We start from the raw sequence: 16,326 nt of genomic DNA on the forward strand, positions 1-16,326 counted from the left end.
AATATTAACAAGTGGTTTCTAAATCACCAAGGGTACCTATACAAAAGTAATTTAAAAAATGACCACCCTTTTATCTACAGGAAATTAGGTATTTGTTAGATCAAAGCAAACATACAGCTGACATCATATTTGAACAATTGGAGTAACTATAATTACTATAATGTTTATTGCATTGGTAATGGAAAACTCTCCCATGTCAGTCTTTCCTTCCATATTGAAAATACGTAATTAAACTTTATCCTAAAGAAACTCCCATGCATTTACTTGTCTTTTTAAAAAGAAAAACCCTCTCCTTTTCATACTTTGATTATCCATAATGCAGGATAATTTCCAGTTTCTCTAACTGTGCAGGGAAGAATAAAAACAGAAATGTATCAGTTAATTTTAACTTATACTTTAAAGTGACTTTTACAAGTTTTCCTTAAAATATTAAAGCCTTAGGATGTTCAGTGCTTCATTTCTAAATTACTAGAAGCTGTAAAAAATGTTTTCTAACATCCATGCTTCCATGAAGAATGATCAATGGCCAAGAGTAACAGATGCACATTTACCTTAATATGATTATCTAATACATGTTTTAGAAATAGCTATTTTTAAATAATAAACTTTTAATTTGAAGCCAGATATAGTAGTGTTTTAGAATGCAGGTTAGTCATGAGCATAAAACGTCCTAAATATTTTTATAGCAAATCTGCTTTATAAAATGAAATTGAAAAAGTAAAGTAGCAGCTTAGTTGCCAATTGCTCTGTTAATTTTTTTTTTTTTACAAAACTACTCAATAGAGGTTTTGATTTATCTGCTACAATGGATTTTTCAGTCTGATATGCAGTAATAACATCAATAGAAGTAAGTTGTGTGGAAATGTGTATTTCCACAATTTTTTCCCTCTTACTATTAAATAGCTCTGAATTATGTGAATTTTTACATGGTATTTGACAGCAGATACCCTCCACATTTAACTCAGACTTGTTTTAAAGTATAAATATATAAGGTTGCACTGAGGGATATTTTCCTAGCACCCACTAAACACAGGAATTTATTTCCAAGTATGTATAAAAATTGGCTGCACAAATATAATTAACATTATTTTATAACCTTGTTTGAATACTTGCCTTTTGTTTTATTTAGCTTTTCAAAAGTGTTCACCAGCCACTGAAATGCTAACCTTTCATGAATCAGTAACTAACAGTAAGTCCCATGGATTTCACTAAGATATTAAATATTAACTACATCAAAATATACTACTCTATGAGGTCCCAAAATTTGCATAATCACTAACTCTTCCTGTGGCTTCTATTTTACTTGCACTAAAGGCAAAACTGGCTGTCCCTCTATATAAAATAAGACGAGTGTGTGTTTGTATTTGAATTCAAGCGCAAATTTGGAAATAGCTTGTGATCAACGAAAGTTCAATTGCAATTGGATCTCTACCCTTTGAAAAACATTGAAATGCTGAATATTGCTTTGATCTATCAATATTTACATTAAAATAACATCAAAGGCGATATATTCAAAAGCTCCACAAGAGCTTTGGTATGAAACCTGTGTAGTATTAAATCCACTGTGATGGGAGTAGCATTCTTTATAGCAGTGTTTCTCGACCTTGGGAACTTTAATATATGTGGACTTCAACTCCCAGAATTCCCCAGCCAGCTGTGCTGGCTCGGGAATTCTGGGAGTTGAAGTCCACACCCCTTAAGGTTGCCAAGGTTGAGAAACACTGCTTTATAGTTTGCTAATCCTGAGAGGGGAAGGCCTAACCTCTTGGGATGGTCAGCACACTGGAAATTTGAGAGCATTACACGAGAACTCTCATGAAATGACTCCTGGAGCGTAAGATCTACCATAAAACACCACAAGGCAAAATGATAGCCCTGCTTCTCCCTTGGCTTGCCTTTGCTTTTTCTGTGTACAGGGGGGAACCCTTAAAAAAAAATCTAGGCTACCTATTGTTCTTGCTAAGGATTTTCGGGGTTTTTTGCAGGATTCAGAGCATTTTTGCAAATAAAGATGATATTTGAGGGTGGCATTTTCCTTTATGTTAGTATCCCATTTAATGCTTTTTAAAATTAATAGCAACATTAGAATCAGCTTAGATGGGGATACTGGTGATCTAAATGCCAAAGCAACATTTGTACTTCTGGATCAGCTGGCAGAATAATACATGTTACTCTACAAGGCTAACACCAGTTCATAAGACCGGTTTTGAATTTTGGCTTGTATTATCTAAAATACTATTACAGAGGGACCAAAAGATTGCCATTAGTTAAAATTGCAATGTTTCAGTGTGGCCCATTTTGCCACTGATGACAAGTAAACTCTCATTCTGAAAGAATAAAACAGAACCGGTAAATAGTTTTCATTTTTAAAAAATCAGCGTTATTTTTGTCTTTATGTTAAGATATGATTGTTGTTCTAATGTAAATATGACCATATAGAATTGTGTTTCACAAGAGGTTTGTTAATATATAATCATGCGTAGATGAAAAATCCATTGGGACATAAGTGATTCAAAAATTAAAATAGCTAATTGTATAGAAAATACCCTAATCTCCCAACACTCTCCTAAAAAGGTGAGACCAGAAAGTGATACAATGGAAACTTTGTTTTATATAGTGACTTTTAAAAACATGGAAATTGCTTTAAAAACAGATTTCCAAGAAACTCATTTTTGTAATGTGGCTTACAGTGAATAATTAAAAAAAAAAAATCACACCAGATTGTTCCAACAAGTGCAAAATGTTCTGCTCAATGTAAGGTTATGCTGATTCCACTCCTAAGTTTTGCAGTAGCTTATCTCCAGCAGTACTACAAAAGAATGAAGGATTATATTGGCAAAAGACAGCCTTGGACAATCACGACCAAGAGTGGATTCTGTATCTAAATCTTAAATCTTTTTTTAAAATTCATAATTGTTTAAAAAATCTACTGAACATGCCTAGGTCTTTATTTCAACATCACTTTAAATGAACATCTGATGTTGGAGTAAATCTGAGGATTGTCAAGAAAAGTGAGGTGTGGATATAAGCAAGCAGGAAAATAAAATATTTTAACATTAAAAATTAGTATTTTCATTTTCAGTAAATTCGTCTTCAAGTGTATGAGTATAAATACATTTAACATAGAAGTATTTAACTCAGCCAGTGCAAAAAAGATACATATTTTCCCACAGGTTAGAAAAAATAAGCAGGGATGGGACATTAGTGCACTGAAAGAAACTTTAAGCTTTGTCCCGTATGTATGCATATACATATGCATGTACATACATATATTTGTATATACATATACATATACACACATACATACGTTTGTATGGGTCTGTGTATGTAGATGTACAGAGAGAGACATACCCACACATGCAATTTTCTATGAAAGCTAAAATGTCTGTGGTCAATATTTCACACCCCTTTATTGGTCATCTACTCTCAGTTTTCCTTTGTAAAAAGCCTTAGCGCCACTCCGGGTAGAAACCCATCATTGCTTCAGAAAAAGAACATTATATGTACAGTTTAAAAAGTTACTATGAAAAGAAGAAATAATAAGCTTTGCTTTACACAGCCAGGATCTAGGTTACAATTTTTCTGTGGATTGGGACAGTGATGGTTTTTAAGAGGGCCATTTGCTAAAGTTACAGCTTATTCTTTTGAACCAAGGGAAAATAACTGCGTTTCATAATTCAAATGTACGCTAAGTATGTACATACAAATATAGTAAATAGATTTCTTCCATACATGAAGAAATCAATGTGCTCTTGAGCTAGAAGGCAATTACAGGAACGCTGCAAATCTTCGTAAGAAAAAGCAAATTAATGTCCCTTTGTTGTCATTCTTCACTTCTAAACAGAAGGAAGAGAAGGATGAAATAGAGTATGGTTGAAAGTTAACTCAATTTGATTATTTGCATTAGCATATTTAATTCATGAGCTGGTATAAATATCAAGTGTCACAGAAGAGCATTACACTGACTCTTTAACTGCATTGGACAGAGCAGTTTTAATTGGAGCTTGGAGCCTAATTGATACATTCTCAGTTCTCCTTTTTCTTGATGAATCTTCCACAGTGGAATCTATATGAGGGGTGCTCCAAAGCATTTTCTGCACCACTCTATATTGTCACTGGGTGGAGAATCAATCTTCTGCATTTTTTTTAGTACTTCTGCTGGAAGGCTTTTATATGCAGCTCTGTATTCATTGTCAAAGACCTCTACAAACAGGAGCAGAGTTTTAAGTCAGGCACAGAAATTGTACTTGCATTAATTGATTTCCAACCCTTTTATTCCCTTGAAATTCAAAATCCAAACATGTATTTTATGAGATGATAAGATAACATCTGTTCACTCTTGGTTTATTTGTCAAAGCCTCTGAGACCCACTGTAGTGTGGCGGTTAAAGTAGTGGATTAAGTGAAGGAGGCCAAGGTTTAAGTCTACCCTTGTCTTTGGAAGTTCACTGGGTGACTTCAGGGCAGCCAAACACACACAGACCAACCTACCATGTTGGGGAAAAATGGAGGACCTTGAACTCTTAGAGGAACATGGGCTATAAGTCAAATAAAATGAAAGCAGTGTTCCAAAAAGTCACCCAGTTTTGTTTTTAATGCTATAAAATTTTTAGTTTTGGTTTGAAAATTCAAAGAGAGCAAGAGTACAAACTGGCAGCTAGTTCTCCCGTGACTCCCAGGGGAATGAGTAATTTTTAGAAAACGGAAGATTCAGCCCATGGATCAGTAAAAAAATAAGCTGAAAATTTCTTACTAGATACAGGATGATTGAAGCTAATAGATAAAACTTTCTTACCGATATCAATATTCTCTCTTCCAAGGGACACCAGGGACAGGAAAAGGATTTCTCTGTAAAAACTCCTATAAAAGATGCACAGACGTTTAGACAAGATCAATCCTCCTTAGAAGGCTAACCTATTGGCAGGAATTTATGTTAACTTTTTGTGGATTTCATTAATCACACAGTCTCTGGTTTTCTTACAGTAAGAAGGTTCACATCAGCGTGGACTTAACTGTATAGCAGGCAAAAATCCTCTGAGCTCTGAAATGCTCTCAAAAGCATCCAAATGTTAGTGTAAGTTTCAGTTTGAACTGGTCTTCCTTATTTACCTGCAGAATTCTTTAATGTAATAACTCTCTTATAATTGATTCCTTTATTGGTTTCCAATTGTAGATTTATATTACACACTTACTTACACTACCATATTCCAAGAAAGGGTAGGGCCAAGACAAAAAAAAAGTGTAACTACTGTTTAAAAATAATGCCCTGTAAAATAAGATTTCCCAGTAATAAAATTTACTAACCATTCTTTCTCATGAACAGAAACATGTACATAAACACATCTATATTCATTGATTTTTTAATAAGAATTTCATTAAGTTTCAAGCAAAAATAAAAGCTACAGAAAAAAAACTTCAAAGAAAAAAAGACTAAAGAAGTGTGAAACACGAGAAATTTTTTCAGAGTTGACTTCCAACTTTTAACAGCAAGGATATACAAAAATTTCCATAATCTCTTACTCTATATTAAACCAAAATCACATTATTTCTATGGCACATTGTAAAAATCACTAAATACATTTGCTCCCTCTCCCTCCCCTTACATTAAAAGAAAAAAAAGAAAAATTTATATAAACCTCCTAAACAACTTCCCTCCCAAAGATAACATTTAATAATTTCCTTCCTATTACTATTCTATACATTTTTGTCTACTATAATAAAAATCAAATGAAAAAACATAAATTGTCTGCCATTATACTTGATAATACAACAATTTTAAAATCTTAATCATATTAAATCTAAAACCATCCAAATAGACATTTTTATTATACCTTAATAATCTTAATCCAAATTGTTAAAGATAAATGAAATCAGCCAAATCCTAAAAGCAATCCAGAGAAATATTCTTAAACCCTTGTTATTTGTTTAGTCGCTTCCGACTCTTCGTGGCTTCATGGACCAGCCCACCCCAGAGCTTCCTGTTGGTCGTCAACACCCCCAGCTTCCCCAGGGACGAGTCCGTCACCTCTAAAATATCATCCATCCATCTTGCCCTTGGTCGGCCCCTCTTCCTTTTGCCTTCCACTCTCCCTAGCATCAGCATCTTCTCCAGGGTGTCCTGTCTTCTCATTATGTGGCCAAAGTATTTCAGTTTTGCCTTTAATATCATTCCCTCAAGTGAGCAGTCTGGCTTTATTTCCTGGAGGATGGACTGGTTTGATCACCTTGCAGTCCAAGGCACACTCAGAATTTTCCTCCAACACCACAGTTCAAACGCATCTATCTTCCTTCTCTCAGCCTTCCTTATGGTCCAGCTCTCGCAGCCATATGTTACTATGGGGAACACCATTGCTTTAACTATGCGGGCCTTTGTTGTCAGTGTGAGGTCTCTGCTCTTGACTATTTTATCGAGATTTGTCATTGCTCTTCTCCCAAGGATTAAGCGTCTTCTGATTTCCTGACTGCAGTCAGCATCTGCAGTAATCTGCGCACCTAGAAATACAGTCTTTCACTGCTTCTACATTTTCTCCTTCTATTTGCCAGTTATCAATCAAGCTGGTTGCCATAATCCTGGTTTTGTTGAGGTTTAGCTGCAAGCCAGCTTTTGCACTTTCTTCTTTCACCTTCATCATAAGGCTCCTCAGTTCCTCTTCGCTTTCAGCCATCAAAGTGGTATCACCTGCATATCTGAGATTGTTAATGTTTCCTCCAGCGATTTTAACTCCAGCCTTGGATTCCTCAAGCCCAGCATGTCGCATGATGAGTTCTGCGTACAAGTTGAATAGGTAGGGTGAGAGTATACAGCCCTGCCGTACTCCTTTCCCAATCTTAAACCAGTCCGTTGTTCCATGGTCTGTTCTTACTGTTGCTACTTGGTCGTTATACAGATTCTTCAGGAGGCATACAAGATGATTTGGTATCCCCATACCGCTAAGAACTTGCCACAATTTGTTATGGTCCACACAGTCAAAGGCTTTAGAATAGCCAATCAAACAGAAATAGATGTTTTTCTGAAACTCCCTGGCTTTTTCCATTATCCAGCGGATATTGGCAATTTGGTCTCTAGTTCCTCTGCTTTTTCTGAACCCAGCTTGTACATCTGGCAATTCTCGCTCCATGAATTGCTGAAGTCTACCTTGCAGGATCTTGAGCATTACCTTACTGGCATGTGAAATGAGTGCCACTGTTCGATAGTCTGAACATTCTTTAGTGTTTCCCTTTTTTGGTATGGGGATATAAGTTTATTTTTTCCAATCTGATGGCCATTCTTGTGTTTTCCAAATTTGCTGGCATATAGCATGCATTACCTTGACAGCATCATCTTGCAAGATTTTGAACAGTTCAGCTGGGATGCCGTTGTCTCCTGCTGCCTTATTAGCAATGCTTCTTAAGGCTCATTCAACCTCACTCTTCAGGATGTCTGGCTCTAGCTCACTGACCACGCCGTCAAAGCTATCCCCGATATCACCCTTTGTATAGAGGTCTTCTGTATATTCTTGCCACCTTTTCTTGATCTCTTCTTCTATTTGGTCCTTTCCATCTTTGTTTTTGATCATACCCATTTTTGCCTGGAATTTACCTCCGATGTTTCTGATTTTCTGGAAGAGGTCTCTTGTCCTTCCTATTCTATTGTCTTCTTCCACTTCCGCGCATTGCTTGTTTAAAAATAATTCCTTATCTCTTCTGGCTAACCTCTGGAATTTTGCATTTAATTGGGCATATCTCCCCCTATCACTGTTGCCTTTTGCTTTCCTTCTTTCTTGGGCTACTTCTAGTGTCTCAGCAGATAGCCATTTTGCCTTCTTGGTTTTCTCTTTCTTTGGGATGTATTTTGTTGCCGCCTCCTGAACAATGCTGCCAACTTCTGTCCAGAGTTCTTCCGGGACCCTATCTACTAAGTCCAGTCCCTTAAATCTATTCTTCACCTCCACTGCATATTCCTTAGGAATATTAGTGAGCTCATATCTAGCTGATCTGTGGGTCTTCCCTAATCTCTTTAGTCTGATCCTAAATTGTGCAAGAAGAAGTTCGTGATCTGAACTACAGTCAGCTCCAGGTCTTGTTTTTACCGACTGTATAGATGTCCGCCACCTTTGGCTGCGAAGGATGTAGTCAATCTGATTTCGGTGTTGTCCATCTGGCGAAGTCCATGTATAAAGCCGTCTCTTAGGTTGTTGGAAGAGAGTGTTTGTTATGCAGAGTGAGTTGTCTTGGCAAAATTCTATCAGCCTATGTCCTGCTTCATTTTGTTCTCCCAGGCCATGCTTACCTGTAATTCCAGGTGTCATTTGACTGCCCACCTTAGCATTCCAGTCTCCCGTGATGAAAATAACATCTCTTTTAGGTGTGTTGTCCAGTAGGTGCTGTAGATCCTCATAGAACTGCTCTACCTCGGCTTCTTCAGCATCTGTGGTTGGGGCGTATATTTGGATCACTGTGATGTTAGATGGCTTGCCCTGAATTCAAATTGAGATCATTCTATTGTTTTTTAGATTGTATCCAAGCACTGCTTTAGCCACTTTACTATTAATTATGAAGGCTACTCCATTTCTTCTGTGGTCCTCTTGTCCACAGTAGTAGATCTGGGGGTCATTTGATGCGAAGTGGCCCATTCCAGTCTGTTTCAGTTCACCGATGCCCAAAATGTCTATCTTTAATCTTGACATCTCACCAATAACCACATCCAATTTGCTCTGGCTCATAGATCTTACATTCCAGGTTCCAATGGTGTGTTGATCCTTAGAACATCGGAGTCTCCATTCACCACCAGCACTGTCGGCCGCTAGCTGTCCTTTTGGCTTTGAGCTAGCTGCGTCATCACGTCTGGGGCTAGTTGAACTCATCCTCTGTTCCTCCCCAGTAGCATTTTGACCATCTTCCGACCTGGGGGTCTCATCTTCCGATGGTATACTGACATATCACTGGTTGTCCTGATCCATTTAGTTTTCATGGCAAGAACACTGGGGTGGGTTGCCATTACCTTCCCCAGGGATCGCATTTAGTCTGACCTCTCTGTCATGACCTTCCCGTCTTGGGTGGCCCTTCACAGTTTAGCTCATGGCATCATTGAGGTGCTCAAGCTCCAGCACCACGACAAGGTAACGATCCTTTGCTGAAGTCTTAAACCCTTATCCCACTTCAAAATAAACCAGAGCATTTACATATCCCCACAATGTACACAGAGCATTTTTTCTTTAAAAAAAAACAAAAACAGCCCAACTATCCCCCTCAAAAACTTCGACTTCTCTTCAGGAAACCTCCCATACATAATAACCCCTTCTTTTCCATTGCACTCCACCAGAAGATCAATTTCACTTGTGGCTTGCAACAAAATCTCTCCCTTTAATTTCTTGAACTCGTCTATCCGATCTTCATCCAGAATTTCAACAGAAGTCCTGATTTCACTCTTAGAAGAGACACTTCTGTCACTGTTAAATTCCTCAGTTTCATCCACAACATCACCAACCAGATGACACATTTTAGACCTCATATTTTCCACAATATCCTGAATGTCTTGCATAAAAACTTGGTAGGAGTCAGAAAGAATTTGTTTAAAATCTTGTTGGAAGTCAGAGAAAGTCTGTTTAAAATCCATGTCTCACGCAGTAGATTATGGTGCCCCATAGGAGCTTAACCAGTGAAAGTCAAAGATATGGAAGAGTTCTGGAATGTGTTTACACAAGGGAAAGTGAGAGATGCAGACAGTTCTCAAGGGAAAGTAGAAGCAGAAAGCTGAAGGTTCAAATCAGCCGATTCAACGTGTAGAAAATACCAGTATCTTCAAATTTAGTATAAAAATATTAACAGGTAGAGAATTACTTACTCTCAATCCTCCTTAATATTTAGAGGGAAAACAGAGTCCAAAACTTAGAAAAAAATTTTTTTAAAGTAATCCCAAAAATAACAATGGGCACCAAGAGAACCAGCTTCTCCTTGCTGTAGAAATCCTCTCTTAGGGTGAAAAGGTGAAAGGTCCCCTGTGCAAGCACCGAGTCATGTCTGACCCTTTGGGGGGACGCCACTTTCGCAACGTTTTCTTAGCAGACTATAGCAGGGTGATTTGCCGTTGCCTTCCCCAGTCATCTCCTTCCCCAGCAAGCTGGGTACTCCTTTTACCGACCTCAGAAGGATGGAAGGCTGAGTTGACCTGAGCCAGCTACCCAAGAATCCAGTTTCTGCTGGGATCGAATTCAGTTGTGGGGAGAGTTTCGTTTGCAATACTGCCGCCTACCACTCTGTGCCACATAAGGCTATTATCTCTTAGGGTACGTGTACTTAAATATAAATTGGGTGATTTAGAAATGGGGTGGCCAGTCTTAGTGTCCCTTTAAGGCTACAGTGTGGCTTGGAAAATGGTGACATCCCCACCTCCCAGCTAAGCTCTTACCAGTCAAACGCAAAACACTGTTTGTGAGCTTCCAGCTACAAGCAGCTGTCCAGAGGGCAGATGGGGTGATTCCTGGTGTTTTCCTTTTTCTGGAAAACACTCCTGGGCTTCAGGAAAACCTGCCTGAGCCCGAAAAAACTGCCGCGTTGTCAGCTCTGCCTGCTGAGCCCACAGGCACAGCTGTTCAGTCTGCCATGTCCCCACCGGAAGTCCCCACATCTATGTTCATTTCTGTCCTTCCAACCGATGCAAATGAAAAAAAAAAACCAGGGCTCAAATGGAATATAGAGAATAGGGAGCAAAAACAGATGTAGATCAGATGAGGCGAAGGAAAAGGTATTGTACAGGTGTTGTGCTACAAAAAGGGATAAAACAAAGAGGCAAGCAGACCATCCCCAGCATAGCTAACTGTCCAATGTGGTTGGCTATGCTGGGGATGGTCTGCTTGTCTCTTCATAACTGTAGCCATCCATAAATTGTAGCCTCCACTAATTTTGCTTCTTTTCAAGAGCTGTTCTTGTCTTTTCAGGTGTTATATACCAACTTCACCTATTCATAGATTGTTTGGGGGAAAAAACCTGTTTCAGATCAATGTTAATTGTGCAGGCTAATTTGCTGTCTCTGTGGTCATCTTTACCCCTACATGTCTGGGCTTTAGTCTCGCCATACCAAGGAAAGCATCTACATACCTTCTAATGTGGCAAAAAAGGACCTCCATGAACAAATGAATGCTAAACACACTCTGCTAGGGATACATGGGACTTTTCAAACAGCCAGCGTTCATTTCTACCTTTAGGGAGAGCAAGTGGCGGTGCCCTTTACCTTTGCCGTTTCTCATCCTGGTGAACTCTCTGTGCGAGGAGATTAATAGGTTTAATAACATCGTTCTCCTGAATGCTCAATTTGATGTTTTCGACTAAAGTGCTTATTGCTTGTTGCTCTTCAGAATTTACTGAGGACTTCTTTTCTGCAGAATCTAGAAGAGGGGGAAAATAAAGCAAGAGTGAAAAAGTTAGTCATGCAATGTAAGAAAAAGTTATACAACAAAGACATGAAGAAAGATAAAAGAGGCAGAAATCAGACACCCAAGATGGAAGACAGAGAAAAGGAGGGCACAGGAAAGAAAGATGGAGGAAAACAAGGGAAGATAATGGGAAGAGGGAAAAATAGAAGCAGCTTTGGTAGATGGACAGGTAAAGATGATTTGACATTTAGTACTCTAAACCGAGTACTAAATAAGTTATGTATGATAACAGTCAATGACCTATGCAGCATTTTAAAGCTTTGCAGAACACTTGGTGAACCTTGTATGTGTTGACCATGAGGATGGTTCCTGTTGCATTTTTACAGCAGGGCAAAATAAGGACTTGCTTCCTGGATGTCACAGCAGCAGTACAGTTTTTATGAAAACATGCATATGTTCAAAATCTTTGCAATTTATTTATTTTATTTTATTTATCACCGCCCATCTCCTCTGAATGGAGGGACTCTGGGCGGTTTACAGCATAAAACAGTAACTATACAATTCAAAGAACTGTGTGATAAAATCAAAGAGGCCTGTAGTCTAATCCCTCAATTTTACAAAATAATGACAACAGCAAGAAAACCTTACTTATTTAAAGGTTGGCTTTAGGTTGGCTAAAGGTTATGGAAGGCTTTCTGTGGAGAACTAAGTCTTATGGCATCAAAATCCTATTGCACTTATTAAGGTTTAGTAAATGGCAATTAATTAAATAAGTGGAAGCAGTTGTAACTGTACTGGCCAAATTCTGATCAAGATACTTGTGTTTCCTTCCTTGGTACTTCATTTCAATTCTGGAAAAATCTACATTTTTTTTCCTTTAAAAAGTTAAATATTAAGCTCTGCATAGTGTACATCAAATCTGGAAAAGTCTGCCATTGCAGAACTGAAAATATTCTCAGCTCATGAAATGAGCTACCTTTCCACCCGCTAATGTATGAGTGCTTTCTTATAACATAAAATTAAAGCTAGACATTTTGAATAGGATTTGCTGTTTTTGGTCATTTGGAAAAAGTTGGCCTCAGATATGGAGAAGTGAATGATTATTTCAGAATTTCTAACATGTCATGCGCTGCCTACCTCCGAGTAACACACACACACTGATTCCGTTGAAGCAGGCTCTGGTTTATTCATAGTGTAGATACAGTGGTAGAAAAAAGCTGAGAGTGACAGGAGCGCGCCGGTGCGGGGTTTAAATACCCCGCGCCGGTCAGCGCCCCCTCACTCGCGGTTACGTCACCCCCCTTTGTCCAACATGCTGTCTTGCCGGTAGGTGAGGGGTTGCGAGGCCCCGCTGGCGCTCCGGGATCGCCCATCATCAGTTTCCCTATTCCTCCGGTGATTGCTGTCAGCTGGGCGATCTCCGTTGCGCTAGCGCTAACAGCTTGGGTGTGCCTCGCGATCCGCTTAGCCATTGTATCTTGTTCTTTAGTCTTTGTGAGTTGATGGCTACTTATCTTGAGCCCCTTCCCCTGTTTCCTTGTTATTGTCATGTGTGCCATTGCGCTGATGTCTTCAGCTCAACGGCACTCATGACATAACAACAGCAAAGGTATTTTTTGTCTAGACACAATTCTCAAAAACACTTTACTCACTGAGATTTCTCCAAGATGCATATAGTGGTTCCCCAGGTTCTTGGTGAAGATTGATGTTGTCCCACAGTAGCTGTATGTACACCAGCTTGCTGTCTTGAGACAAATTTGTCAGAGGAAGCTAGAATGGAGGAAACATATTTTCTTACCACTTTACTACAGACTGAGAATCCTGCCAACATTTAGCAGTGCCAAATACACAATGCTAATTTCACTATTTTTCTACAAAAAGGGAATACATGCCTGAAACAGCTTGTATCTTCCGACTGAAATCAAGCCAGATTCAGGAACAGGAAAGGATTTATATCAATCTACTGCAAATGCAGGAGTCTATTTATAAAGCAGGTAGGGAAAATGATTTGCTGAGAAATACTTTCATAGAGAACAGTGTCACAGAACAACAAGCCACATCCTATGTAATTGTACTTTTAACCTTAAATTTTAAATACCTAGTTAAAGTTGATTTAATCCATGATCAATTCCATACCTTCTAAGCTTACTCTCAGGCAAATCTCAAAAAACTTAAGGTGTTATCTGAATATTACTGTTTCTCCTCTCTGCATTTGGATTAAGACTTAATGTGAGCATTTACAAGTTTAAGCCTACAGTCCAGAGTTAACTATTTTTCAGTAAACAAGAATAAAATGTAAGAGTTCCTTCTGCTTTATTTTGCCCCACTGAAACCAACGGGACGAACCTCACTCTGACCTTAACATTTCCATCAATGTTTTGAAGGGGAAAAGAACGCAATGAACGCTTGTTCTGGACAATCCACTTCTGTAAACATACAAACCTCTCCCACAACTCTTGGACTGGATTGCTCTAGCACAGTGTTTCCCAACCTCAGCAACTTTTAAGATGTGTGGCATGCTGGCTGGGGAATTCTGGGAGTTGAAGTCCACACATCTTAAACTTGCTGAGGTTGAGAAACACTGCTCTAGATTCATTAAGCAGAGCCATTGTTTTTTCAAGGTCATTTCATTTCAGTCAGTGGCATCTGTTAAAATTCATCCCATCAACGTATTTGAGTTTGAAGCGCAAACGCTCCTCCAGATATAGTCATTCAATACTGTCAGTATATGTGGTTACTTCCAGAATGAACGAAGAGGAAAGTAACCAGTTGTTAGCTCTTTCTCTCACAAAGAATGTGGCTTTCCTCATTGTTACGTTAAGGGTCTGCATTCTGCTTGCAGTGCCAAAGGATCACCTACCTGCATTCCATCATTGCAGTGCTCAGATGTTAGAATGAGACCCGGCAGGTTACTTGGGAGGTCCAGGCGGCGGAAATACCATACCAAATTCCAGAAAATAATGGGGTGCTGATTGATGAATGTTGATGTGTGAATTACTTGTTCTCCCTCGTTCTCCAATAAAGATTCAAGCTCTTTCCGGAGTACCAATGGGCTCAAATAGGGAACAGACACAGGTAAAGGATTTGTCTTTTTCGTTAAGGGATCCTAAAAGGTATCAATGACAATTAGTGACCAAACAATGCTTTATCAATTCTCCCAGTGCTTTTCCCTAACAAAAAATCTCAACGATTCTCTGAGCATTAACAGGGATGGCGTACATGCAATATTGTAAACATACAAATACCATTGTCTTATTCAGTGAGTTATAATAGAGAATGTGAGAGAAGAGAAAGCTGTACTTTCTAAAATAAATCAAAAGCAAAATCTGTGGAAGCTGCATGACAAGTGAGATAGAATGAACTACTGGAAAAAGGAAAGTCTACCATCTAGTTCCTGTATATATTACCAGGAAAACATTGGTACCTACCACAGCCTCTTGCAAACTGTTAGGGAGGCTAACTGTTGAAGTGCCATGAGTAGGTCTCTGCAGGAGGTCAATATTTTGCAGCGGGCCACCAACACTGTGACTCCGAGTCAGAGAAGTCCCTCGTTTTGATGAATTGCTTGTAACAGGCGGCTTTATGCGTTTGAGATTTCGGTCTTCTTCCTGTGCTGTACTGATTCTGAAACACAATACAAACATTCATGAATATTAAAGCTAGCAGAACTGCAATGAAATATTTCAATGTGCTCCTGGTCAGTAGTCCAGTCAGTCAACCATACCTTCTTCCAAGCACTTTTCCTCCCAAATATGCTCAGAGTTATTTGGGAGGTGAGGGGTGTGTGGTGCAGCCCTCTGTAAGGGATTTCCCCCCCCTTCCAAAACATGTTACATTTTTCCAAACCTCCTCCTAATCATACTAATTCCTCACCAGTTTCTTAGTACTTCTGTTTTGACTGCAGTACTATCAGCACTCACTAGCAGAATCTGCTATTCACAAGTATGCTTTCTCTAGTACTTTTAATGCACAAAGAGCTTTAAAAATTAACTTGTTTACAGCTACAGCAACAGTAAGAACAGTTTTACATATTTTTTATGAAGTGAAATCAGATGAATGCTTCATTCTTCCCATACTGATACTTTCCATGGTCTTGGCATTTCATTCACAAATAAGGTCTTTTGTATAAAATGGTGAACACGATGTCAGTTCACATGCCACTTTTGAAAGAAATCTGATTTTCAAGTGAACCAGTACATTTCTCCCAAGCATAATGTAAGACTGCCCCATTTTCCTCCTGTTTGTACCTTTCTGTTGCTGGGCTGCTGCTTTCCTCACTGATGGTCTGGCTGGCACTTGAAGGTTCTGAAAAACTGATTAGATCTGTTGCAGGGATGGAAGCAGATTTCGGTTCCAGAGAATCAGTGGTTAATGGAATGTTACTGCTGTGTAAACTATCACCAGAGGTACTTGGTTTCAAAAGCAAACTAGTAAGGAAAGAAACAGGCAGAAAGTGTACAATCACAAACAAGAAAGGAATACTTCAGGCTATCCCAAATTTACCATGAACACTGACTGTTTTAATTCCTGCATTAAGACTATAGGATTCAACCTGCATTCCCACCCTTGTTAAAAATGAGATTTATAGAACAATTTGTCAAGAGAGATCATAACACATGAGCAGACATTAAGCAGAAGAGAAAACCAAAACTAAAACTACTTCACCATTAAGGACAATTTAACTGGCATACCAAATGTTTGTTCAGATGACTACCAAATTTGCTATCATCTGCAAAGGATGAATTATGTAAGCATTTCATAAGCATTTAATGGAAAAGTCTACCAACCTTGCAAGACCACGTAAGTCTTTAAATTCCACATTAAGAAGAGGTAAAAAGGCACTTTTACAAAATGGACATGTAGAATTCAAATTAGAATCATCTGCAGTCCATCCTGCCATAATTTCTTCATCATACACCAAGGCACCACATGCTCGACACTGAGAGCAGCTTGACATTAAGACCTACAAAAAACCC

At 38.7% G+C, this 16,326-nt stretch overlaps 1 protein-coding gene across 4 annotated transcripts in view; it reads right to left on the reverse strand.

Moving 5' to 3' along the window:
* Positions 1–282: 282 nt before the first annotated feature.
* Positions 283–16,326, reverse strand: part of DENND4C (DENN domain containing 4C) — an 81,532-nt gene continuing 65,488 nt past the window's right edge. For all 4 annotated transcript variants that reach the window (XM_063295027.1, XM_063295029.1, XM_063295026.1 and 1 more), the window contains 8 exons: positions 16,138–16,313; positions 15,598–15,777; positions 14,779–14,974; positions 14,211–14,456; positions 13,003–13,120; positions 11,209–11,362; positions 4,795–4,859; positions 283–4,203 (listed from right to left, as the gene is read on the reverse strand). In XM_063295027.1, the coding sequence (XP_063151097.1) occupies positions 4,067–4,203; positions 4,795–4,859; positions 11,209–11,362; positions 13,003–13,120; positions 14,211–14,456; positions 14,779–14,974; positions 15,598–15,777; positions 16,138–16,313 (1,272 nt within the window). In that variant the 3' untranslated portion in view covers positions 283–4,066. The remainder of the gene's footprint in view (positions 4,204–4,794; positions 4,860–11,208; positions 11,363–13,002; positions 13,121–14,210; positions 14,457–14,778; positions 14,975–15,597; positions 15,778–16,137; positions 16,314–16,326) is intronic.

This window comes from Candoia aspera, chromosome 2 (genome assembly GCF_035149785.1).
Source record: "Candoia aspera isolate rCanAsp1 chromosome 2, rCanAsp1.hap2, whole genome shotgun sequence".
Lineage (NCBI taxonomy): Eukaryota > Metazoa > Chordata > Lepidosauria > Squamata > Boidae > Candoia > Candoia aspera.